This window comes from Paroedura picta, chromosome 5 (assembly GCF_049243985.1).
Source record: "Paroedura picta isolate Pp20150507F chromosome 5, Ppicta_v3.0, whole genome shotgun sequence".
In the NCBI taxonomy this organism is placed as follows: Eukaryota; Metazoa; Chordata; class Lepidosauria; order Squamata; family Gekkonidae; genus Paroedura; species Paroedura picta.
In genome coordinates, this window is record NC_135373.1 from 79,938,689 (window position 1) to 79,966,571 (window position 27,883).

The window sequence follows — 27,883 nt, forward strand, 5'->3', positions numbered from 1 at the left end:
CCCGCAGCGTGCGGAAGCGGGGCTGACGTGCTGCGGCGCCCGGCATTGTGGGAGCAGGAGCGGACGTGGACGCCGTAGGGCCGGCCTTGCCACAACCGGCCTGCTCGGCTGCCTGCTCGGCTGGACGTCGGCTCGGCTCGGCCCGGCCCGGGCGCCACCTCAGAAGGCTGCGACGCTGGCTCGGCCGGCCTGGCCCTTGTCGGCGACGCGTCGCTCCTGCTGCCGCCGTCGCCTTGTTCGCAACACGGCGGAGCTATGGCCGGCACTAGCAGCCCGGAGGCCGTGAAGAAGCTCCTGGAAAACATGCAGGGCGACCTGCGGGCCCTGAGCATGGAGTGCCGCAAAAAATTCCCGCCCGTCAAGGAGGTGAGGAGGAGTCCCTACGGAGCGGGCGGGGGCGGGGGCCGCCGGCCGCGCTGGACGAGACGGGACGGGACAGAAAACTTGCTCGTGGACCCGCTTGGGTTCCTCCTCCGCCTGCACAGAATTCGCTTTTAGGGGGCCGGGTAGGGGACAGCGGCACCTCTTCGCTCTCTCCTATACGAACTGCACCCCGATCCGGAGGAGAATTCGCAAATGACGATGTGCGTCGCAAAGTGTGTTGTCCAAGTGCACCACTTAAAGCCTTCATTCCCTCTGAAGGGCCTGGGTTGCATCTCACATTTCGGGCCCAAGTGGAACAACTTTTTTTCGGACGAAGCGATGATTATTTCTTTCCTTAACTTTTGCAGCTCAGTTGACGATTTCTTTGTACACACAAGCCTGATTGCTTTGGTTATCGGAGAACTTCGGTAACTTGAAATTCCTGTTTGAAAGCTAGTGTTGTTAAGGCCTCACTGACAGAAGTCAGTGTATTTTTAAGTAATGTATTCTCGTTGGGTTATGCGACATGTAAAACTGAGAACGTTTCTTACCAATACATACAAAAGTTTCATTTTACATACCTGATAAAGAAAACCAATATTTCTGTAGCTTACATGGTACGTTCCCATCCATTTGTTGGATGGATCTCCCAACTTTGGTAGCTGATTCAGTTTTTGTTGTTGTGTTACTGCAGACCAACACGGCTGCCCACTTGGTAGCTGATAGTTTCTGCAATTGTCATTTCTTTCTGCTGGTGAATTTTTGTATGGCAATAGTTGTCACCAAGAGTTAGGTAATTCACAAAGTGCAAAACTGATCAGTTACATTCTTACATATAAAATGTTGTTTGTCAAGTGACAGGTCCCCCATCGGTATTATGTATTTATTATTATTATTTATTTTATTAGATTTTTTAATACCGCTATATTAATGTTTGATCAAGGTACCTGTATGCATTTGCATGCATTTGAGAATATCTTTAAACCGCCCTGCGGCGCTGGCGCCGCGGACTAAAAAGAGTTAGGGCCCCGAAGGTGGGCCCTGTCCGGGATGAGGAAGGGTGCCAATAGGCCCCTTCCCCTGGACTGACAAGCAGAGGGCCCAATCGGGAGGCGCTTTGCGCCTCCCGATTGGCCCCTCCGCTGGTCACTCCACCCCCAAGCTGCCAATCAGCAGCCACGCGCAGCGCAGCTGCTGATTGGCTGCTTGCCCGGCCAACAACTAATTGGGAAGCGCGAAGCGCCTCCCAACCCACCCCACCCCCCACCAGAGCTTTCCTTCGCTCCATGGCAGCCATTACTTTGCTGGCCGCCGAGAGCGAAGGTAGGCTTCCTGGCCCCCGCCCCGACAACGGCTTCCCAGATCCTGGGGAGCCTGCTGGCCGGCTCGCTGAGCCGCCCAGCACCCTCCCCGGGGCTTGGGGAGCGTTTTCAAACCTCCACGCCGCCTTAAAACGCTCCCCAAGCCCCGGGGAAGGCGATCCGCGGTTCCCAGAGCTTGGGGAGTGTTTTCAAAGCTCTACGCCGCCTTAAAACGCTCCCCAAGCCCTGGGGCCTGGGGAGCGTTTTGCTACATGGGGGGGAGGGGAAGCAAACCCTCCCCTAGGGCCCGCTGTATTTTTTTTGACAGCGGGCTCTACTGCTAGTCTGATCATATATTCCATTTAAAGGTAAAGGTATCCCCTATGCAAGCACCGAGTCTTGTCTGACCCTTGGGGTGACGCCCTCTAGCGTTTTCATGGCAGACTCAATACGGGGTGGTTTGCCAGTGCCTTCCCCAGTCGTTACCGTTTACCCCCAGCAAGCTGGGTACTCATTTTACCAACCTCGGAAGGATGGAAGGCTGAGTCAACCTTGAGCCGGCTGCTGGGATCGAACTCCCAGCCTCATGGGCAAAGCTTTCAGACAGCAGCCTTACCACTCTGCGCCACAAGAGGCTCTATTCCATTTACCATCCTCTAATAGCAAAGTTGGCCAATCTTTGGATACTTAAATCCAATTAATGGAGCTCTCTGACAGATATTTCTAGAAACCTGAAGAGTCTCAGGATTGCAGAAAAATGTGAAATATTAAAAAATACATTTAGTAGTTTTTGAAAAGTTGAACATGTTAAAAGGTACACTATGGCTTTAAGGAACAGATTCTGTCAGTGACTGTAGTTAGGCAGCCACAGTTTTTTAAGCTGTGTTTCTCTGAGTAGAAGGCAGTGGAAGGAGTCAGGACCCTTTCCAGACTTATTTTGGCCCTTGAAGGAGGACTCATTAAAGCCAGGTATGACTAGGGTTACCAGTTTCAGATTGGTAAATTCCAAGATAACTTTGTGATGGAGACTGAGGAGGGCAAGGTTTGGGGAGGGGTGAAGTCTCAGCTGGATATAATGTCATAGAGTCCATCTTCTAAACCAGCCATTTTCTCCAGGGAGACAGATCTCTATCGTCTAAACTTGTAATTCTGAATGACCTCCAGAACCCACCAGGAGATTGGCAACCATAGAACTGGCAGCAGCCCTTATTTCAGTGTTCCCCAACCCCTCGGTACTGGGCCGCGGCAGGGGGGGAGGTGTGGGCGTGCCAGTGGGCACGCCTCCCTCGCCGCTTGCAGCGCAGTGCTTGCTGCGCCGGGAGCAATTGGCCGCTGGGGGGGGAGGTGCAGGCGCAAACACGCAGGCACAGCAGCTCCACATCTGCATGTTTGCTCCTGCCAGCAAGCGCTGCACTGCGGGGGGGGGGGCGGATGCGTTTGTGCTGGCCGGCGAGTTTGCACCTGCTGGCAAGTGCCGCTCTCCCTCTCCCCCACCGGTCCCCGGGCCTCCCTCTCCCCCCCAGTCCCTGGCCTGCAAAAGGTTGGGAACCCCTGCTCTAGATCAGGGGTAGTCAACCTGTGGTCCTCCAGATGTCCATGGACTACAATTCCCATGAGCCCCCATCTTGCTGTGGAAATTCACTGGGTGATTTTGGAGCAGTCATATACCAATAATTATGCCATTTCTGGGGGGGGGGCAGGGAGGCATGGCTAGTTGACATGCCTTCTGGGGGTCCTCTCCTCAGAGCCTGAACATCTATTTCAGGGGATCCTCCAAGGTTGAAAAATGCTGACCTTGTCAATATGCACCTGGCCAACTTTCTTTACTTCTTGAAATACTTTAATACTATGCAGCTCCTGCCTATTAAGCAGCAGGAATACCTCACTCAAAATTATGCTATTCTCCTGTCTCCCTCTTCTGTTCACTGCTGGGCAGAGAATGCCCATGCAGTTTTTGACAGTTAGTAAACAAAGATTTCTCAGTCTGTCACCTAAATATGAGGTCTGGAATGATTGCCTAATGAGATTGCTGTCCTCAAGACAGTTTCAGTGATGATTTTCTAACATATTTTACTTATTTGTTGAAGCTCTTTAGTGTACTATAAAGTGTTGTAGATCCTAGTATCAAGATGTTCTAAGTGGCTAGAAAATTGGTAGTAATTTGAAAATATACATATTTTGATTTGAAATTTTGAAGATATAATCAAATATAAATAGGAAGTTAGTTAGTGTTGTGATGCATATTTCTGTTGCTAATTGTGTTAAAAATAGTTGCCTTTGTTCTTTGTTAGCCTGTAGTGCATGCCTGGTTTCGAAATTAGGTTTGGACTGCATGGTACTAATTACACAAGAAATGTTAACCACTTACTTTAACCCACTAATGGATGCTATTGAAATAGCTTTTTCATTGATAGAAACAAGGCAGCAACTTTAATATTAAAATTGTATCAATGGTCTGATTTGTGTTATCAGCATCTAATTTAGGAGGGTCTGTGGTCTAACAGTAGGACAGAGTGCATTGTGCAAAATCTGATATGTCCCCTGCATGTCTACTCGGAAACTCTATGTAACTCAGTAGGGTTTACTTTAGAGTCATTGTGTGTGTGTGTGTGGGAGGAGGATACTTTGTCTGATTTCACTTTCCATGAATTCTTAAAAGAATGCCCTGGGGTGTTTGGGCTCAAAAAACAGGATGAGTAGAAAAAGGAGCTCTTTCCTTTTGCACCGAAGTCCCAAGCAGGATCAGGTACCTGTGCGGTTTATAAAATGTAAGGATTCTCACAGTAAAATTGTGGCAGTCCCCAGGGATGTCATATCATCTAGTATCACCTTTAGGTATGCTGTCATTTGTGTTCTGATTGTGCATTTGGTTTTTGTAATAGGCTTTTTGTATCTCATATCTACCTTGGGTAGCTTTTCCAACACTAAAGCTGATACACAGAAAAGCTTTAGTCAGTACTAGAGTTTTGGTTTGCACCACAGAGGCATAAAACTTACATTAGCACTTAATGCTCTATAGATTTCAGTTGTTGTTTATACAGTTTTGTGGCACTGGATGGGGCTAAGGCTTATGGTTATTTACTCCTTGTTGTTTGGTACCGCCATCACACAGCTACAATTTAATGCAGCCCCATGCCAGAATTAATTCACAGAAAGTCAAAAAACTTTAAATCATCATTTTAAAAAATAGCAAAATATTTCCATGTATGCCTATAGACGCTTTTGGGATAGAAAGGTGTATTTAAAATTATTTATTTATTTATTCATTCAATTTTTAGCCCGCCACTCCCAAGGAGGCTTGTGGCAGGTTACAACAGATAAAATCCTCAGATAAAATACCCCTAAAAATACAATCCATAATATCCTATCCCATATCCAAGATATATATATAAGATATAAAATGTAAAATGTAATGCAGCAACATAAAAAGACAACTAAAACCCCCAAAATACCAACTCTGGGGGTGGACATGGGAGAACAGATCTCAGGCCAAATTTGCCACTTGGATCGTCACATGGACAAAAAGAGGGAACTCCCATGTAATTAACTCATGCCAATATAACCACATTTTGAAGCTGCATGTGAAATTTTCAGCCCATGAGGAACCCGCAAGAGGCCAAATAAAACCTCCAAACCACTTTAACTTGGAAAAAGGCACAGGGGAAAGCACAAGCCCCACCTGCTTGTGGTCCTTGACGAACTGGGCCCCTGAAGTGTTTAAAAAATGAATAAATGAATTCCATAAAGCTGCTTTGTGGCTGCAGAGAGAATGAGCTGGTTATAAGGGATCCAGAGAATGCTGTTGTATTTTTAAACATCATATCTACTTTAGATATCTAAAGCTCTCTATTCAGAAGCATTTCACTGAATAGAAATAAAAAATATACAGATGAAAGAATGTGTTACAGACATGAAGAACTTAGAAGAATTAAAAGAATACATCTAAAACTTCTACAGGGTACCAAAGAGTAGATTAATACAATTGAAGGTTTTGTATAGGATTGAAAAGGCCCAACTGATTTCTAGTAGTCTCATTAGCCTGTTTTCAGTCTTGCATTCCTGGACAGCAGATACTTCTCAGCAGTAACCTGACCCTTATGCAAAACAGAAATTCTAGATTCAGAGTGCTGCTGACTGCCAGAAAAACATTGCTTTTAAAGATCAACTATCTTCATAAAGACTGAACATCGACATTTTAGGAATCAGTGAACTAAAATGGACAGGAATGGGTGAATTTAATTCAGATGACCATCAGGTATACTACTGTGGGCAAGAATCTCACAGAAGAAATGGAGTAGCCTTCATAATCAATAAGAGAGTAGGAAAAGCAGTCTTGGAATACAGTCCCCAAAATGACAGAATTATTTCAGTTCGAATCCAAGGCAAACCATTCAACATCACAGTAATCCAGGTCTATGCCCCAACCACTGCTGCTGAAGAGGATGAAGTTGATCAGTTTTATGAAGCCCTACAATGCCTTCTAGAAGCAAGGCAAAAAAATGATGTGCTTATCATCATGGGGGATTGGAATGCTAAAGTAGGAAGCCAAAAGATAACCGGGATAACAGGCAAATTTGGCCTTGGAGTACAAAATGAAGCAGGGCACAGGCTGGTAGAATTTTGTCAAGAGAATACAATGGTCATAGCAAGCACTCTTTTCCAACAACCCAAGAGACGACTCTACACATGGACATCACCAGACGGTCAACACAGAAATCAGATTGTCTATGTGCTCTGCAGCCAAAGATGGAGAAGTTCTATACAGTCAGTAAAAACAAGACGATTGTGGTTCAGATCATCAGCTTCTTGTTGCAAAATTTAGGCTTAAATTGAAGAAAGTAGGGAAAAGCACTAGGCCACTCAAGTATGAACTAAATCACATCCCCGACGAATATACAGTAGAGGTGACAAATAGATTTAAGGAATTAGATCTGATAGACAGAGTGCCTGAAGAACTATGGACGGAGTTTGCAACATTGTACAAGAGGTAGCAACTAAAACCATCTCTAAGAAAAAGAAATGCAAGAAATCAAAATGGCTGTCTGAGGAAGCTTTACAAATAGCTAAGGAGAGAAGGGAAGTGAAAGGCAAGGGAGAAAGAGAAAGATACACCCAATTGAATGCAGAATTCCAGAGAAAAGCGATAAGAATGCCTTCTTAAATGAACAGTGCAAACAAATAGAAGAAAACAATAGAATGGGGAGGACCAGAGATCTTTTCAAGAAAATTGGAGATATGAAGAGAACGTTTCATGCAAAGATGGGTATGATAAAGGACCAAAATGATAAGGACCTCACAGAAGCAGAAGAGATTTTAAAAAGGTGGCAAAGTTATACAGAAGAACTATACAAGAGTGAGCTTAACATCCCTGATGACCACGATGGCGTAGTTACTGACCTGGAGCCAGACATCCTGGAATGTGAAGTCAAATGGGCCTTAGGAAGTCTGAGCAACAATAAAGCTAGTGGTGGTGACAGCATTCCAGTTGAACTATTCAAAATCTTAAAAGACAATGCAGTAAAAGTGCTACACTCAATATGCCAGCAAATTTGGAAAACTCAGCAGTGGCCACAGGATTGGAAAAGGTCAGTTTACATTCCGATCCCAAAGAAGGGCAATGCCAAAGAATGTTCAAACTACCGCAGCATTGCACTCATTTCTCATGCTAGCAAAGTTATGCTCAAAATCCGACAAGCTAGGCTCCAGCAATATGTAGACCGAGAACTTCCAGAAGTACAGGCAGGATTTCGAAGAGGCAGAGGAACTAGAGATCAAATTGCCAACATACGCTGGATCATGGAGAAAGCTAGGGAGTTCCAGAAGAACATCTAGTTCTGCTTCATTGACTATGCTAAAGCCTTTGATTGTGTGGAGCACAACAAATTGTGGCAAGTTCTTAAAGAGATGGGAATACCAGAGCATCTTATTTGTCTCTTGATAAATTTATATGCAGGTCAAGAAGCAACAGTGAGAACTGAACATGGAATCACTGATTGGTTCAAAATTGAGAAAGGAGTTTGGCAAGGCTGTATACTGTCGCCTTGCCTATTTAACTTGTATGAGGAGCACATCATGAGAAAGGTGGGATTAGAGGAGTCACAAATTGGGATCAAGATTGCAGGGAGAAATATCAACAACCTCAGATATGCAGATGGTACCACTCTAATGGCAGAAAGTGAAGAACTAAAGAGCCTGTTGATGCGGGTGAAGGAGGAGAGTGCAAAAGTTGGCTTGAAACTCAACATCAAGAAAACAAAGATCATGGCATCCGGCCCTCTCAATTCCTAGCAAATAAATGGGGAAGAAATGGAGATAGTGACAGTTTTTATTTTCCTGGGCTCCAAGATCACTGCAGATGGGGACTGCAGCACAGAAATTAAAAGACGCTTGCTCCTGGGGAGGAAAGCTATGGCAAATCTAGACAGCACCCTAAAAAGCAGAGACATCACCCTGCCAACAAAAGTGCGTTTAGTCAAGGCTATGGTATTCCCAGTTGCAATGTATGACTGTGAATGTTGGACCATAAGGAAGGCCGAGCGTCAAAGAATTGAGGCTTTTGAACTCTGGTGCTGGAGAAGACTCTTGCGAGTCCCTTGGACTGCAAGACGAACAAACTGGTCAGTCCTAGAGGAGATCAGCCCTGACTGCTCCTTAGAAGGCCAGATCCTGAAGATGAAACTCAAATACTTTGGCCACCTCATGAGAAGGAAGGACTCCCTGGAGAAGAGCCTAATGCTGGGAGCGATCAAGGGCAAAAGAAGGGGACGACAGAGAATGAGGTGGCTGGATGGAGTCACTGAAGCAGTGGGTGCTAACTTAAATGGACTCCGGGGAATGGTAGAGGACAGGAAGGCCTGGAGGATCATTGTCCATGGGGTCGCGATGGGTCGGACACAACTTCGCACCTAACAACAACATCTTCATAAAATAATCTAAATAACCTGTGAGGCTTGGTGACAGGAGAGAAGTTAAGTCATTTATCTGCTTGTACTACTTGACTCAGTAATTGTAATGTCAAACTAACTAAACAAAATTAAAATATGGGGTCTATATAATTTAAGAGCTCTAAAAAGCAACCCTTTTAAACCTATTTCTGATTTTAAAAAATATTTTAACATTATTCTTGGTTTAGAAATTTGGTGTGATGAATACTGAATTAAAACATATTATTTTATACCTCTGTAAAAACTCTGAGGAAAGAACCAATCAATATGCATTGTAGCATACAAATACAACACACACTTTTCCAGCTCTTTAAGCCATACAGGCAGTGGGTACACAGACTACTGGTAAAATTCTCAAGTATACTCAGGAAGGCGCCTCCCCACCCTGGCAGGGACACAACTGGTCATCACGTTCCAGGCCAGGACTTTGGGTGTGACCGTGGATGCCTCGTTGACTCTAGAGGCTCAGGTCAAAAAAATAGCCAGCCAGGCCTTTTTCCATCTTCGCCAGGCTAGGCTACTAGTGCCTTATCTGTCCCCTGAACACTTGGCCACAGTGATCCATGTAGTCAGTGTTCACCTCCAGAATAGATTTCTGTAACTCGCTTTACGTGGGCCTGCCCTTGGGACTGATCCAGAAGTTACAATTGGTACAAAATGCGACTGCTAGGGTCCTCACAGGAACACCTTGGAGCAGTGGTCCGCAACCTTCTTCAGGCTGCGGACTGGCGGCGGCGGGGAGGGCGATCGCCCAGCCGCGCATGCACGGGAGTGCCATGCATGCGAGTTTGCGGCCACACATGACACAAACGCGCATGTGCGGCTGGGCGATCACCCTCCCCTTTTCAATCCTATACAATACCTTAAATTGTATTAATCTACTCTTTGGTGCCCTGTAGAGGTTTTAGATGTATTCTTTTAATTCTTCTAAGTTCTTCATGTCTGTAACACATTCTTTCATCTGTATATTTTTTATTTCTATTCAGTGAAATGCTTCTGAATAGAGAGCTTTAGATATCTAAAGTAGATATGATGTTTAAAAATGCAACAGAATTCTCTGGATCCCTTATAACCAGCTCACTCTCTCTGCAGCCACAAAGCAGCTTTATGGAATTCATTTATTCATTTTTTAAACACTTCAGGGGCCCAGTTCGTCAAGGACCACAAGCAGGTAGGGCTTGTGCTTTCCCCTGTGCCTTTTTTCCAAGCTAAAGTGGTATGGAGGTTTTATTTGGCCTCCTGCAGGTTCCACAGGCACTGAAAATTTCACATGCAGCTTCAAAATGTGGTTATATTGGCATGAGTTAATTACATGGGAGGGTAGAGTGCCCTCTTTTTGTCCATGTGATGATCCTAGTGGCAAATTTTGCCCCTGTAGTGCTTTAAAAATTAAGTCCCTGTAGTAGCTGTGATGATTTGGGGAAGGCAAATGTGTCTGAGGAGCCCAGATCCAATTCCTTTAAAAAATCTCACATTTGATTTGAACCTAAGGAACCTTGAAAATCCTCATTTTTCCCCTGTGCTGAAATGAAAGCAGCAACATCTGGCTATGAAGAATGTCTCCTAGTAAATTATTTATGGGTTCTGATTGTACTGTTATGTCCAAGTGTCACTATTTGATAAACAGATCGTACTGGTACGCATTTGGAGTTGTGTGCATGGATGCCCATGATACCCTTCGGTCTTTTATTATGATTGTTATTGTTTAAATGTCTAAACTGCCCTTCTGAGACCTGTCTCTTGAGCTGTCCCATGTAATTAGTGAGTAGTTATTCAGTGTTTCAGAATTTAGGACTAATTAGATACACGTACATAATGAAATTATGGTAATAGTCTAACTGCAGCAACATTAGTAATGCTTTTAGATGTCATTATCCCTAAAGTTATATAGTTTTATCTGGAGCCTGAGTTATATAGTTATATAGTTTCTCTGGAGCCTGAGTGTAATGAATTGTAGGTGGCTTTAAAAAGCCAGGAAGCTGAAGTATTACAGTATACCTTTCTGTTAGTGGAATTTGCAAGGACTATTGTGTGAACAAGATAAGGGTTCAGATTTTATTGGGAGCTGCTTAGGGTCACAATACTGAGATCTGCATAAAACAAGCATAATATTTTATTCATGTTACCTGAAGAACTTGTTAGTTTTCAGATGCTCTTGTTATACTATACAAATGAAGACATTTAAATCCCTACTGGGGAAACGTGCAAAAGACAAAAAGATCAATTATAACCAGTCTTTGTGCAACTGAACACTGAAACACAAAATCATATGGCAGTTGATTTATGGAATTGCTGACAATTGTGTGGGACAAAAATATTTGTATTTCCTCTGCTGTGGAACCCTGAGAGCTGAATGTTTCACCCCTTGCAAAAAGTCATGTCTAATTTGAATAGAATAGTATTCTGATACACATTTATTACCACCTGTTATTAAAATAATCAATTTGTGGTACATTTGAGAGCTATGTTTCTATGATCCTTATCCTTAAGACAGTTAAGATGAGTCAATTAATTTTTTATTCTAGTGGGGCTTTTTGGCAGCAGCACTTTCTAGTGCCATCTGAGCCTTGCTTCACCCTCTCTGAGATTGCAGCAGTCCTCTCTAGCCCACACACCGTATCCCAAATAGGAGCTGCAGTACCACATCACTGGGCCAGCTTTCTGACACTGTTGTGAAATGCTGCAACTCCAACTTCTGGTAACGTTGCTCTTAAGAAGCCGGCCTCAACCAAAAACCTGGCGGAAGAGCTCCATTTTTACAGGCACTGTGGAACTTTGACAGCACTGTCAGGGCCCTCAGCTCTCCCAGGCATTCATTCCACCAGGCCAGGGCCAGGACTGAAAAGGCATATCTCTCTGGGGCCAAGGTCCACCAACAGATTAGTGCCCACAGAGCAAAGTGCCCTGTGGGGGTCATAAGCAGACAAGTAGTCATTTAAATGAGCAGGGCCCAAATCACAGATGGCCTTAAAGATCAAAACCAGAACCTTGAATCTGATCCGGGCCATAATTTGCCACCCATGCAGCTGCTTCAGCACAAAGAGTTTTAAAGTTATTTCATTTAAATTTAAATAATTGTTTTCATATTATTCAATCTATTTGCTTTTGATCTAATTATTGTCTGTTCTTTACAGGCTGCTGAATCAGGAATAATAAAAGTTAAAACAATAGCTGCACGAAATACTGAAGTCTTGGCAGGTAATTATTTGGAGAAAAAAAATGAAGCCTGGAAATATATTTTATGTTGTGCTATTTGAAGCAAAGATTGATGAATTCCCAGATATGGCTTTGGACAAAAGAAATATATAACATTTACACTGAAAACATATGTTATATCCCTTTTTCTACTGAATAATAATATGCAATAAATTGGTCTAATTTATAGCTGTAAATGATGAAAAAATATTCTGTAATGCAAAGCAAACTGAGTCACCGAACTTTAAAAAAATTCTCAGTGGTGCTGAATATTTGATTTATGAAGCCCCGAAGCATGCCTTCAGTATTCCTTTTGGCAATATTACATTTTGTCAACAATCAACAAATATTCATAAGCCTAATCTTATGTAGCATGTATGCATAAACTGTGGAATTTCATTACTCATATTTAAATTATTCATTGATGTAAGGACAACTTGTAAGTGCAGCATGGCTATTCACTGATGTAAGTTTTCCGTGTGGGGTGTCATCTTAAAAGAGAAATGTCAGCTACTTGCCTGACGAATATTGAGGAGGCAGCCTAGTTGTAGGAGCAGTGCCAGTAATGTGGGGAGGATTGATCACAAGAAAAAGAGAAGAAGTAAAGGAAAATAATTTATCAATGGATGTATTTATTTTTATGAGTGGAAGGTAGAAGGAAAGGGGTTGCACAGTCATGAAATAGTGTAATGGCATAATGTTTGTCTTCGTTAAAAACACATTTTCATTGTGAACTGTGTGCTAGAAACATTTTTCAAAACTTCGGTTTTAATTTTGAAGGGGTTTCTTTATCCTGTCTTCGTTATATGGAATGCTATCTAATTTCTGAAATCAAGAAATCTAAAAATGTGTAATTCCCTTTAAGAAAGACAGCTCATGTAATTTAATTATTTGCATTTCCTGGAAGAGGGAGGGGATCCAAATTAACTAATTGGTATGTTTCCTGATTGGTTATAGTTAAAAAAGGAAAGTGTCCCATGTTCTGAGAAACTTCCAGTAAGGGACAGGGGGAATTTGGGGCAAGGAGGAGGTGAGGCATGTTGGAACTCATCTTTGTTGCAATAACATTTTCAGAGCAGATTCCAACTGGCTGCTATTGGGCTAAAATGAATGAAGAACTGATTGACAAGAATGGTCTGCTTATGTCTGTCTGCCAGATAAAATATACCTTGATTGCCTCAGGTTATCCCAATCCCAGATTCCAATTAAAGGTTTGAAGCTAGATAATAAGAATGGCTTGTTGGTATGGCTCCCCCACCACATGCCTTCTGTTCAGGTTCTTAACCTTTTTATTGTTCCTTGAAACTTATTTGGGGGGCTGTTTGGCAGAAAAGAGCTAGTCTGTGTTCCCAGATGGAGAGGGAAGCCTACTGAATGAGGACCTTGTGACAACATTAGGAAAGAACTTGATGTTCCCCATTCTTCTCCTCATGCAGGAAAAGAATAAGGCATCTCCCAGACCCCTGCAGAATCTGAGATAAACTTTAAAGTAGTTGTATCTTCACAAAGTTTCCTAAGGCTTGGGGGGAAATTCCAATACATGTCATTCTGTCACAAACAGGTTTCACTGTGTTTGTGATTAATTTGAACCTGGTGTATTCTCTTTCTTGTACTCCCTCCCATATATGTTGCTGAAATTGAACACTTCCTGGTTTAGAAAGCTTGGATCTAACCTCAATCTGTTGTGACATCCTAATTCAGAAGAATGGAGTTTGTTTCCTCCAGACTGGATTCTGAGCCATAGCTTAATGGTGATTTGGAATCCCCAGTTTTATAGGCAAGTGTACAGTTTGTTGATGCTCAAAGACTTCCTAGACAAAGCAGTTTAAAAAAAAAACAACCAAGAACCTCCAGTCTTGGCTCTGCATGCAAGCAGGAAGGAACAAAAAAATTTCAAGAGGAGAGTGCAAGCATGAGAATAAATCAAGCTTGAGATATTTATAAACAAATTAAAGCTGGATGTAGCAGATGAATGAAATCTAAACTTCAGTAGGTTCAGGAAGGAAGAGGATTCATAAAGAAATCGATAGTTGAGTCACATGCATGATAGCTCATAAAATGTGTAATTTAATGAAGTTCACACCCAGATGAATACTTTTAAATTTGCAGCTTGGAATATTGTACTGGCCTTTGTTACAGAGAATGCTGGGGAAAGATTGTACATCTAGGTTGGAAGAGGGTCTTTGGTAATGCTCCCAACACCCATTGCAAAAGATACAATATTTCTTCCTTTAAGACAGTGCCAGCAGGACACAATAAAAATGCCATTATTAATATCCCATCTGAATCCAAGCTGCATATTTCTCTTTATCCATGAATTACATCAAGTAATTCATGGAAAGATTGTACATCTAGGTTGGAAGAGGGTCTTTGGTAATGCTCCCAACACCCATTGCAAAAGATACAATATTTCTTCCTTTAAGACAGTGCCAGCAGGACACAATAAAAATGCCATTATTAATATCCCATCTGAATCCAAGCTGCATATTTCTCTTTATCCATGAATTACATCAAGTAGTTTCAGAGGGTAACCGTGATGGCCTGCCGGAGAACAGCTATATTCAAGTCCATTAGCACCTTAGAGACCAACAGATTTTGGGGGTATAATATTTTGAGAGTCAGTGTTCCCTTTGTCAAATGCCAGTGAAGGGAGTGTTGACTCCTGAAAACGTATACCCCCAAATCTTGTTGGTCTCTAAGATGCTACTAACTCTTATAATGTTAATGTTACAAGTTACAGGAAATATGTTCTTCAGTATAACTACTACGGTCTCCTGATTGATAGATGGATTGATGTTTCTTTCCATCCTCTTTCTATCTCTTGTTTCTTCAGGGGAAAGAATTAGTTACTGAAAGTCCTCTCCCCTCCCTCCTGTCTTTACAAAAACAAACAAAACTATGCCTTCTAGGAACTTTCTAAATTGCTACAAAGACAAATAGGACTGACTGACCTTGAGAACCTGACAGCCTAAGTACCTTCATGATATTACTTGGCACTGGAAGAAGGGAAAGGTATTGCTCCTTCTGAGAAACCGGGGGGGGGGGGCAAGAGCCCCAGTGGCCCCCTGTAGTTTACATTCCTGCTTTGCAATAAAAATAGGACCTTATTCAATTCCATTATAAACAAAACAAAGACATATCTGAATATGTATGCTGTTGATTAAAGAGCCCAAGATTGCACTACCTTGATTAAACTTTATGGTCAGATGATATTAGGAAGGTTAGGATCTTCCCTCTGTCCAAGTAAAACCGCCAGGAGCAAGCAGGGTCTGCAAGTGGTGGTTAATAAAAGCAAATATAAATAAAATAAAATCTATTATATGAGCCACCACTGGTCTGCTTCTGTTGTCTGAAATTATTAGTACAACCAGATTTTAGAGTGATTGGAATTTGAAATCTATTATGGCCTAATTTAATATTGAATTATTTGATAGTTTTCTTTCTTTGAAAAGTGATGTACTTAATGTTGGTCAAAAGCACTGCTTCAAAAGGAATTTCAAGAAGCTTTTGCCTTTTGATTTATCAGATCAGGGGATGTAGATGTTTATGAGAACTACTAATGTTGTAAAACAAAACATATTAGCTGTTGCCCTAAAATATTTTCACTTCATCTCTTCTACTTTGTGTTTCATTTTTCTTTTGCTTTTATTGCTGTCATGATTGCTGACATAAGTGGGAAAGCTATGCAGGTAATGTCAGCTAAACCTCCAAACTCTCAAACTAAGTCAACTATTCAAAGAAGCATTTTTATTTTTGAAGAACTGGAACAATTTTAGTATTTTGAAGAATAAAATTATGTTGCATGAGCCTTATAACTGCCCCAATCTCTATGTTAGCTAGTCTTTAGAGGTTTCAGCATTTTGAAACATAACTGGCCTACTTTTTATCAATATTTTAGCACTGTGAATGACAGTGGTATAATTAGGCTTCAGGGGCAAACTTAGGTTAGTTGGAGTGGCTTCCTAGTGTTCCTTTTAAATTGGAGATCAGTGATACCAAGTGCATCTCTGATAGGTAGGTTAAAGGTAAAGGTATCCCCTGTGCAAGCACTGGGTCATATCTGACCCTTGGGGTGATACCTCTAGCATTTTCTTGGCAGACTCAATAGAGGGTGGCCTTGCCAGTGCCTTCCCCAGTCATTACTGTTTACCCCCCTCCCCCAGCAAGCTGGGTACTCATTTTACCGACTTCAGAAGGACGGAAGGCTGAGTCAACCTTGAGTCGGCTGCTGTGATTGAACTCCCAGCCTCATGGGCAGAGCTTCAGACTGCATGTCTGCTGTCTTACCACTCTGCACCACAAGAGACTCTTAATAGGTAGGTTAAAGTGTGCCTAATCAGTTGTGCAACAGGGGGAAGAGGAAGCCAGGGTATTTTGGCTTGTCAGCACACAAATAAGCCATGTGGCAAGGAGAAGTAGGAGGTGGTGGTGTTTTTAAACAAGGCAAATTTTTAGACCTTGAGTATGTCAACTTTGTATAAACGATTATCCCATCCCATCCCAAAGTCTAATAATTGCCTTTTTATAGGTATGGGCTACTAATTCAGGACTGCTATATCATGATCAGAGCCTCTTGTGGCGCAGAGTTGTAAGGCAGCCGTCTGAAAGCTTTGCCCATAAGGCTGGGAGTTCAATCCCAGCAGCCGGCTCAAGGTTGACTCAGCCTTCCATCCTTCCGAGGTCGGTAAAATGAGTACCCAGCTTGCTGGGGGGTAAACGGTCATGACTGGGGAAGGCACTGGCAAACCACCCCGTATTGAGTCTGCCATGAAAACGCTAGAGGGCGTCACCCCAAGGGTCAGACATGACTCGGTGCTTGCACAGGGGATACCTTTACCTTTATATCATGATCTGGAAACTCACAAAGTTGCTTACTTAGTAGCATATAAGCAGTTTATAGTATAAATACAACAATGGGTGGAAAGTAGATTGTAGTCTGCTAGGTTCCCAGTCAATGGTGCTTCAGCTGCTGATTGCTGGGATTAAGTGCCTCTTGGTCTGTCTCTATTCTTAATCTCAGTTATGCTTTAACTGTTGGAAGTTCCTGAGTGCACAGTCTTACTTTGCGGACAGTACAGATATAAAAAAAATTACATAGACCAAGTAAGACTGTGGTTCATCCCATCAACAGTTTAACTGAGATTGCTGGATTTGATTCACTAAGGTCCAACCCTGACAAGTTACGAAACTGACAGGTTGAGCTATTCAGAAGTGACAGTCTCTCTGTACTGTGTTTCTCTGGCGATTGTGAGAAAATACTCTTGAGATCCTGAGTTTCTGGAGACAAAAATGTTTTTGGGGACCTGATAGAAAAGTGTTGCTGATAACGGGAATAGTTGGCAGGGTTGTAAGTTTAATCAATTTAATCGGGAGACCAGTCAACATAAGCTTTTTTAGAGCCAGGCAAGGAGGGTTGATGTTGAAAAGCATATTTTATTTTTCAAGCTAATTTACTTCTATTGTGTTAGTGTAACAATGAAAACAATTTGCATTAAATGGTGGCTGTAGGTTAAACTAGCAAAATGTATCTGTTGGTATTGCAAAGCTTCTGAGTGAATGCAGTACTGAGGCGCTTTAATTTCAAAAAGTGTAACATTTCACCCATTAATGAATCCAACAATGGTCTCTTTGTTCAGGAGTTGTAATATGCAAATTTGATAGGTGATATGCTTTAAAATCTTTTTTCCCCCCTCTTTTTCCTTGTGACTTGATCTGAAAGAGATTCTGGCAAGGCAAAATAATGTATTTGTATTTGCATATATCTGGCATTTCACTTAAACCATGTTGCTACCCTTTCAGAGAAGCTATGTCAGCATTCCTTAGCCTATCTGGGTGCTGCACTGTTATACTAATCCTGCATAGCTGCATTGTCCTGGTAGCAACCCATTTAAATATGAGGCTGGGCACATTCACCGTCACACAGTAAAAGTAAGGGGTTTTGGTTGGTTTTTGTGTTTGGCTCACCACCATCATATTTAAATCTGGCCTTATTCCTACCATTCAGAACAGCTGGTACAGCTTTCCCAGTTTGTGCTTTAATATTTCATTTGCACAGAAGCTTCATAGTGCTCACAGCACATGAAATTTGTTATGCATTAAGACACTTTGCCAGTCATCTGTGTAGTCAAGTAAGTTTGAATGCCTGCTGATCGCTACAACAATTCTCATAACCTATGCAGAAGACTGCAATTCCAAGAGCTCTTTCCTAGGAGTAGGCTTCATTGAATTACATGGGACTTACAACTGAGTTGATTTGCTTAGGATTGTTCTCTAAGTATCTTTTGTCCTCAATTCATAATACAAAAACAAAATAACATCTCCATGAACTGCAGTAGCATTGCTCTGGGTGGGAAGAAGATATACCTATTTTTCTTGTATTGAACAAGGATAATTTTTTCCAGTTTATGAATTTATTTTAAATTATTTTGGAAATGTCTTCATTATTCCCCAATAATAATGTTTGACCAAATGTTGGTCCGAGTTATTCAGTCTGTGTGATAGTCTATAGCAATAGGCTTACAAGTAAGTAATGATGATTTTAGTTGTCTCATATTGTTTGTACATCATGTTTCTTAATCAGAAAATACTGCTTCAGAATGTGAAGTTCAATTTTTTTTTGTCATGGTGGGGTTTTGTAGGCAGAGGTTGTTAATTTAAAAAAATGCTAGAAGGTACAGTAGAAGGAGACTCTGTGTCGGTGATAGAATGTGAAACAAGTTTATGAGATTTCAGAGAAAAGGAGGCAGAGGGAATCAGGTTTCCAGTTCTGATTCTGATGACAGAAACATGTGAACATTGGGCCATCTTGCTCACTGCGGTCTACTCTGGCAGGCAGCTGCTCTCCCAAGATCTCACTGAGAAATTTTTCTCATTGCTTCATCCATGTCACATAGCTTGGAAATTGAAAGAAACAGAAGGAAGGTAAATAGATGGGATGAGTTGATTTGAACAAGGTGTTAAGGAAGGGCTGGGGCACTAAGATTGTCTGAAGAAAAAATATTGCATTAAGAGCTAGTACAAGTGTTAAAATGGCTTTGGCTTTTTTCCATATCAAAATATGACTTTATTTAAAAATTAGGTTACAATGGCAAGATGAGAAATTATTTCAGCTTTGAATGTTTTAAGGTATACTGCACATAACATTGTAGCAACTGTGTTAAAATTGAATAACCGTTATCTTTATTAGTCAAGTTATTTTACTTTTTCTGTTTAAAAGCTTTGAAGGAGAACAGCTCAGAGGTGGTGCAGCCTTTTCTAATGGGTTGTGGAACAAAGGAACCAAAGATAACTCAGCTATGTTTAGCAGCTATACAGAGACTTATGTCTCATGAAGTTGTTTCAGAGGTAAGATTGGGGGATAGTGAACTATGAAAATAATACTATACATAGCTGAACATTTTAGGACTTTTACCAAGATTTATGTAGGGATGCTATCAACATTTATACTTCTGATATCCTGCTTTGAATTTTAAGTCACTGTTTAAATCATTGGGTAGCCTGAGAATTACATGGCAATTCGGAACCAAGAAAATTGGTAGTTTTGCAGTTTCTTACTCAGGCAACTTTGTCTGCCAGGAATAACTGTAAAGGAGAAAGCATAATCTTTCAAGAACTTGTTGTTCTTTAACAATTCTTAAATAATACTTCTTGCAAAGTTTATTTTTATACATTACTAGGCTTCAAAGCCCACCCGTAAGAGTGGGCTTTGAAAGGAGGGGGCCCACGGCTGCAGCCCCTGTACCTCCTGCCCCCCCTGCATGGGGACACCCCCCACCCGCCCCCCCTCCCCACCAAGTCCCCAGCTTCCCTGTGGGCCTGCTTCCAAGGCCTGCAGGGAAGCCTCCCCCGCCTCCCACCTCCCTGCCGAGTCCCTGGCTTCCCTGCGGGCCTCAGAGTAGGTCGGAGCCCCACAGGGAAGCCTCCCCTGCCCCCCTCTCCGCTGAGTCCCCTCTGCCAGCCAGGCCACTCCCTGGCGAACTCCAGCCATTTGGGTAATGGGCCGATCAGAAGCCGCTTCACCCGGACTGGCCCCGCCCACTTCTCCACCGACTTAGGCCTTAACCTTAATGAATACTGCTCCCAGCGATTTCAGATGTTGTTAAAAGCATGAGGTTGCAAAAGTCCTTTTATATAACTAATATTCTTTCCTTTAAAAGCTTCAAGTGTTAGACTTGTTATGTCTGATAATAAAAATAAAAAATAAGGTCATAGGTATAGCCTTTAGTCAGACTACTTTGATCAGATACAGATAAGGTTGCCAGGTCCAGCAACCAGGGGAAGATGGAAAACCAGATCCAGGTTGGGAAACTCCTTGTAATTTGGGGACTGAGCCTGGAGAGGCCTGGGACTCAGTGGGCTACAATGCCATAGAGTCTGCCCTCCAAAGCATCCATTTTTTTCCAGGGGAACTGATCTCTGTAGTTCTGGGGATCCTCAGGCCTCATCTGGAGCCTGGCATCTCTAGAGGCAACTTATCATGCTTAAACAACTGGGACCTGCTCCTTCCTGTTCTTCTTTTGTGTTGATATTCACCTAAGTTTAAAGCTTCAGAGCTATTTGTTAGCATTCTGGTAGCCAGTATAGCATAGAGTGCAGCGCTTAGATCAGATACTTTTCATGTGACTCCTGCCAGTTGACTTTTGACCAGTTCTCTCTTGAATTGTCAAAGGCTTTCATGGCTGGAGTCAACTGGTTGTTGTGGTTTTTCCTGACTTCCATGTAGCCTGGAAAACCTACAACAGCCAGCAGGTATCTTAGCTGCTTTGCACAGTATTGTGTAGATCGTTGGGGAAAGGTGTATGCTATCCTTTAACTGAACTGGCAGGTAATTGTGAGTTACAGCATTCTGCAGGGGGTTGGACTAGATGACCCTGGAGTTATGTTCCAACTCTATGATTCTAGCTGAATAATATGATTAAGAAAGCATGTTTGTATACCTTAAAAAAGAATTGAGAAACTTTATGTAATTTAATGATTTGATTGAAGAAATACACTTTAATTTACATGTAAATTCAAACTGGATTGTAAAAAGTTCTTGCCTTAAAGTACTTTAAAAGTCCTTGTTATATCAGAATATTTCTTTAAAAAAAATTTTTTACGAAAATGCCTAGCACTTTGTGTGATTTTAAAAATATATTAAATTGGTTCTTATTTTCATAAAGTGTAGGTTTAATATCCTTGTATGATAGGCACCTTTACAGCCTTATCACATAATTTTTTCCAAGGTTGCGGCTGGAAACGTCATAAATATGCTTTGGCAATTGATGGAAAATAACCTTGAAGAACTCAAGTTACTCCAGACAGTTCTTGTATTATTAACAACCAACACAGTTGTACATGATGAAGCACTGTCTAAGGTAGGCAAGGCATATTGCCTGTATAAAGAATTGGTTTAAGTATTACATTTGTTATAATTAATTTATTAGAGTAGATTTCAAAATTTCACTGGTTGAATAAATGTGTTTTATTTGCTGTTCTTGAACAACAAAGGACGTATTAAGATAAGCTGCTCTCCAGGAAAATGGGGTGTGTGTCTTTCACATTCTCATGCATCTTGTCAATGTTAAGTCCTCCCAGAAAGAGAAATATCACTCAGAACATTTATAAAAATTAGTCATTTGTCAAAATAAATTTATTTTTGTCTAACATCAAAATAAAATCCTGGAGGCAGCGCTAATTACATATTTTTAGCATTTGAGGTTTTGAGGCTACTTAAAATTACTGTTGAAAATGTTAAATTGACAATTGCGCATTCCTTCTTTGGCATAATTGCTATCCTTCCTGTCAACCAGATTGACCCCTGAAGGAGACTACAGGGAAGGCCCAGTATTCTTTAGTCTTATCTGGAGATTTTGTTCCCTACTTTTTCTTCTCCTTCTGAATGTTTAAATTAGTATTGTTTTCTAGTATTTTAAAATTACTCATTCCCAAGCGCCAGAGCACATATTGAAACAGATATAATTATAATATAAATTGATTAAAATTGCCAATACTATTTTAAAACCATTTCAACCAAGGAGGTCTTAGAATGTTTCCAGAAAATGATGATTATGCACAGTTACACCCTTGCAATGCAGCCATTGAGGAGGCATTATCTGTTCCAAACAAATTGTTACATCTGGTACAAGTCAAGTCACAGATTTGCACAGTCAAACATGACATCTGAACACTGAAGCTCCTGTGCACTCTGTAGCCTAATTCAGCTTAGGCTGCAGCCTGTCTTCCATGCAATGTTTCCCAAAGCTGAAATGGCCTTGGAGGCCCTTCTGTGAGGCTCCAAGTCTACTTAGTACATGTGAAGCCTCAAAACAGAGTAGTGCCCAAAGTTCTTTCAGCTTGGGAAAATAGCAGAGGGAGGAAGGCTAAAGCCCCTTCTCTCCCAACACTATGGATCTAAGTAAGGTTGTCAGGTCCTCCCTGGCACAAGTAGGGGTGGCCAGCTCTTAATTGGGAAACTCCTGGACATTTGGAGGTGGAGCCTGGGGAAGACAGGGACCTCAGTGAGGTACAACAATACAGTGCACCCTGCAAAGCATCCATTTTATCCAGGGGAACTGATCTCTGTAGTCTGGATCTGTGGTTCCAAGGGTTCCCTGGGTCCCACATGGAGGCTAGCATTCCTAGGTTGAAGTAACCCCAACTTGACCTATGCCAGCATCTACTTTGCATATAGAATGCAATGGTTGTATGGAGATAGCGCGGTCAAGGAGATAGTGCATCAAGGGTCCTTGTATATATATGACATAAATGTGTTGAAAAAAGCTATATAATTCCCTTGTACACCACACAAACACACATAGACATACACCTGTGTAACAAAGTTTGAGTCTAGTGACACCCTTAAGAGCAATAAAGTTTAATTCTGGGTATAAGAAAGACTTAAGTCCATCAACTTCATTATTGACCTCTTTAATGTTCAAATGTGACAAGTTCTAGAATGAAAATGGATAATTGAATTTGCAAGAGCATGGTGAATAAACATGGGAAAATTTTAAAAAGAAAGCTAATTTTTTTAAAGCTATTACCAAATAGACTCAAAATTGAAGGAACAACTTATGAAAGAAGACAGTCGGTTAACAGAAAAAACTGCTTATGCAAAATTGATAATGGGTGATGCAAAACGTTTGCTAGGTAAAAGTTATGAACTGTTGTTACAATATGTGAAACAGAACAAGCGTTATGATAAAATGGACTCAGAACTTTGGAGAGAATATAAAAATAGTCCAATGTGAGTTAATGATTCAAAATTTACTGAATGTCAAATGTTAAAAAAAACATTGGTATAAATGTTTTTTAGATGGTATACCTCTCCCAGACTTATAGCAAGAGTTACTACAAGTTATAATGGGGAATGTTGGAAGTGTCAGGGTATAAATGCGTCATTTTATCATATGTGGTAGAGAAGGCAAGGAAATATTGGATTGTGATTTATGATAAGATGCAAAAGATACTGAAGAGTAGATTTATGCTGGATCCAAAATGTATGTTATTACATATGGTACCAAATAATATTAAAATGTAGAACAAGTTTAAGGATATGTTAACAGCTGCTAGAATCTTATATGCCTCAAGATGGAAAAAAAGAACTTTTACCAGATCTTATGGATTGGTCAAATAAACTGATTGAATATGCAATGATGGCAAAACTTACATATTTGATTTGCAACAGATCAATATCAGTTTTTAAAAGGAAATGAACTAAGTCAATTACCAAAAATATGATGGAAACAACTGATCTATAGGCTAGATGTACAATTTTGTGAAAAGAGTACTATGGGGTATGGGATATTATGACGAACTAGATAGGCCTATCTTCTTTTCTTTTTAATGTATCGTAAAATAGCAGCCCAGATGTGGCGGGGGTGTTTCCCCAAAATAGTGGTTCTGAAATATGTATTGTATTCTTTGGATGAATTAAAATATTTTTAAATATTTAAAACCCAAAATTTATTTTGCTTGTGTATTTAGAATTGTTTGGGTTTGTTTTAGGCAATAGTTCTTTGTTTTCGACTACATTTCACAAAAGACAATATCACAAATAATACTGCAGCGGCCACAGTACGGCAAGTAGTTACTGTTGTTTTTGAAAGAGTGGTTGCTGAGGATGAACACTATAAAGGTGGGTACGTGTTCACATACGGTATGTTTTGTGGAATTAATTGCTGCTAGGTATACCTGTCACATTTTTTTATGTAAGGAAGTGAACCATCATGCTTCATACCAGTTAAAATTCCCAAGCCACTGCTAATGCAGTAGTATCCAGTATTATCTTTTTAAGGTTACATTTCTATATAGTGTTTTTCCCATGATCTAATTCATGGGTTTATCTGCAACAGCTTTGTGAGGCATGAGATATAGGAAGAGAAGGTTATCTGGGCTGCAAGGCCAAATAGGAATTGGAGCTCAACCTCTCTGGTTCAAGTCATATAGTTCAGTCATTATCCCTCAGTGATAAACTAAGGATTTAAAAGGAAAAAAATATATGCAGTGGCTGAGATCCCAGCCACCTGCCTGGAGAACATATACCAAACCCAATAAATATGGTGAAATACTCACCTTACGCAGATGCCATATTTTTGGTATTTTGCACGACATGGCCAACATCCAGCATCCAAGCAGCAAACCGGTAGCTACACCAACTTGGTGTAGTGGTTATGAGTGTGGACTTCTAATCTAGCATGCTGGGTTTGATTCCATGCTCCCCAACATGCAGCCAGCTGGGTGACCTTGGTGTCGCTACAGCATTGATAAAGCTGTTCTGAATGATCAGTAATATCAGGGCTCTCTTAGCCTCACCTACCTCACAGGGTGTCTGTTGCAGGGAGAGGAAAGGGAAGGCGAATGTAAGCCGCTTTGAGACTCTGGGTAGAGAAAAGCAGCATATAAGAACCAACTCTTCTTCTTCTCCATTTTAAAGCACTAGCTGGGGAATCGCTAAAAAGTGCAATCTAGAGGAGAGCAGCCAGCAAGCCACCCACTAAGGGAATGTATGGAGCTGAAGAAGTGGTATCTCTGCCTCCAAGGCCTGCCCTCACACCCACCTCCCTCTCCCTTCTCCCAGGGACATTTTTTTAAGCAAACTGCCTGGAGCAAGGAATAGGCATTAAATTGTGCAGGCAAAAAAAAAAAATCCCCCCCCCCAGTTAAAACACAAAGCATGCTTCTCTAAAGTTCTCCCCCCCCCAAAAAAAAAGAAATCAGGAATGAGATTAATTTTTATAAGATTCAAGGCTTGTGATACCATAAGGGGTGGCATTATAAAAAGCACTATGCATCTATGATTAGATGCATAGGTGTTTCAATGGAGAAGTTTTACTTTAAAAAAAATTAGCTGCCATCGCGGACCCTTTAAAATATGGAGAAAGGTGATTGGCTACATGGCTTGATTGACAGGCAGAGGAGAGTCGCGTGTAAAGCGTGTTGCTCCCTTTTACCAGGCATGTGTAGTGCTAAGAAGCGAGAGAGCCAGAAGATGAGAAATGGCTGGAGGCGCATTAATTTTTAGCTTTATACCATTTCACTATTTTTTTCAATGTGTGGAATTGCCCTGATTTTTTCCCTTGTATTTTTCTTGCAGAAGTTCCTTTTAGCTCCAGAAACATTATTCTTGGAGCTGAGGAACCTCTATGAACAAATCAGCCGTGCAGGTCAGGAGGTTGGAGTAAGTAGGGTGAAAATGTTATCCCCCTCTGCCATCCTCTTCTGCAACCATAGCTTCACTGATGGAGAAAGGGCAGTTTCACAGTACTATCCTTTCTCGCTTCAGTCCCCAGTCCCACATGACTTTTTGCCCATGATTCCAGGAGTGTTGGAAGGGACTACTGCAGTCGAAAAAACTGAGGGAAATCTGCACCCACCAATGAATTGACTGGATGCAAGGCAGTATCATGTGATTTTCTTATGAGACTTTCTGATGTAGGATTAAAATGGATTTCTCAATTACAGCCCAACATCTTCCTTGATTTAGTATTTGTTAGGAAATGCATTTATGAACTTCCATTAATCTACTAAATGTTTTCTGAATGCTTAGTATTGTTTCTCTGAACTTGGAAAAGCAGCTGTGTGGGAGTGTCTTCTGTATCGTTTGTAACAGTTCCCTGAGGAGATGGCGTCTGTTGAAGCATTTACATTATTGCATCATCCATGGTTAAAATGAGAACAAGAACAGAATGTTTGGCACATGTTCTTTAACTGGATCTGTGTTTTATGCAGATGTTATCGAGCAACCAGTAGGAATTCAAGGAAACAGTAACAGAAGATCTGTCAGTACCTTGAAGCCATGTGCTAAAGATGCATATATGCTTTTTCAGGTATTGGCTTTTGGGGGGGTACTTTTTCTTAACTGTATACTTGTCATTATGTTTTATACACAGAATATATAATTCATATGAAGGATTCAGTTCTAAACCTTCCTATCTAGTACAAGATAATATCACATAACAGAAACGTAGGGCAGATTCTACTGCTCATCTCTGCATATTTTAGTGGAAAACTGGTGCTTTTGTACATGCTGACTTTATGGGCACACATCAGAATGTCTTGGCAGCCTGAAAGAAGGGGACTATAATCTGATAAATGGACATTTTCCATCTGATCCATTTGGACTAATTTTATCATTCTAAACAATGTTCCTGTATTTTGTTTACCTTACTATGTTTTGTTTACTTCACTGGCTTCTTTGTGTATTTTACATTTTATCAAAACATATGCCAACAGTTAGAGCTCTGAATAAGACAGTCTCAGGTCTGCATGCTAAGATTGTATGTTGCATATATTTTTGGCCTGTGGGCTTTGTGTATGTTTTTAACCTTTAAAAAAATTAGAAACATATGAACAATAAATGTCTATACAATTTATAACCTATTGTATAAACTGTACAGACATTCAGCCTTCCAGTTCCTAGCTAATTCCAGTTAGGTTTTTTTGTTTTCTCATCTGTTTGGCCTATCCTGGGCTATCCAAGTTAGGAACAATCTTGCCAGATCTTAGAAACTAAGCAGGGTCAGTCCTGCTTAGTATTTGGATGGGAAGACTGAACATTTTTACACAGAGGCAGGCAATGGCAAAAACACCTCTGAATGTTTTTTTTTTGCCTTTAAAACCTGGTAAGGAGTTGCTATATACACACACACACACTCACAGAGTGAGAGAGAGACCAAATGTAAAAATACAGTATAGTCGATTCCATGCTAGCGGCGCCACTGTAAGGTGCTGCCAGTGCAATGCAGCAGAGCAGCATACTCCACCACTTCTTGTGTCCCCATGGGGGACACAATTTGTTGGCGGGCCCAGTCCGCCACTGAAATGTGTCCCTGCAGGACATGCAATCGGTGGAAAGGTTCCACTGCATGGAGCAGTGTTTCCAGGAAGGTGAGATTGTGTAAGAACGCAATCCTGCCTTCCTGCAAAAGAAAAATGCTACATTTGACCCCGCAGAGCCGAGTGATGAATTTTTTTGTCCCCTCCGGGCCTCCGTAGTTGGGGGAGGAGTGGGGAATTTTTTGTCCCCTCCGGGCCTCTGTAGATAGAGGAGAAGGTGGGCCCAGCTCCTTCCCATCCATACAAGCCTCCACTGGTCTAGGCCCTGTTGGCCCTCAGAGTACTTAAAGGAACAAGGATAATATCTGTGTTCCCTTAAAGCGGGGCAATAGCAGCCTAACACATGCCAGGGCCGGGAGTGGGCCGGCCCAGCAGCAATGTCAATGTGGAAGCAGGGATTGGCCCCACTTCCATATGATCGCCCTCCCAGCCTTTTCCACCCATGTTGAATCGAACTATGGGAGGTAATTGGCTAGTTAAAAAAGGCTGCTCTGAAGGCTCTCCTGTGTTGGTGCTTTTCCTATTACTGTGAAAGTTTGCTTTTTGACAGAGTAGTTTCCAAAACTACCAGAAGTACTTGTGCTTCCTTTCAAATGTATAGTATCCACCTCCCAGTCATTCTTGGCATTTGCTGCAACTTTTCAGCCTGCATTGGCATGCATGAATGGAGAGTTGCAACTGCATTTCACACTCCTTTTATGGATTACATCCTCCCAGGTGGAGATAACCTACTATTTATGTATCAACATTGTGGTAGAGAGG

The 27,883-nt window shown here is 41.5% G+C and overlaps 1 protein-coding gene across 4 annotated transcripts in view; it reads left to right on the top strand.

Annotated features, from left to right (window-relative positions):
• The first annotated feature begins 15 nt into the window (after nt 1–15).
• Nucleotides 16–27,883, top strand: part of MON2 (MON2 regulator of endosome-to-Golgi trafficking) — a 78,965-nt gene continuing 51,097 nt past the window's right edge. For 3 of the 4 annotated variants that reach the window (XR_013231192.1, XM_077338662.1, XM_077338663.1), the window contains exons 1-6: nt 16–366; nt 11,743–11,806; nt 19,020–19,147; nt 21,028–21,159; nt 23,792–23,921; nt 26,015–26,112. Coding sequence is in view for 3 of the 4 variants with exons in the window: in XM_077338662.1 (XP_077194777.1) it covers nt 256–366; nt 11,743–11,806; nt 19,020–19,147; nt 21,028–21,159; nt 23,792–23,921; nt 26,015–26,112 (663 nt within the window). In the remaining variant the exon portion in view is untranslated. Of the gene's footprint in view, nt 367–11,742; nt 11,807–19,019; nt 19,148–21,027; nt 21,160–23,791; nt 23,922–26,014; nt 26,113–27,883 lie in introns of those variants that run through there. The other variant, XM_077338664.1, reaches the window with a different exon arrangement.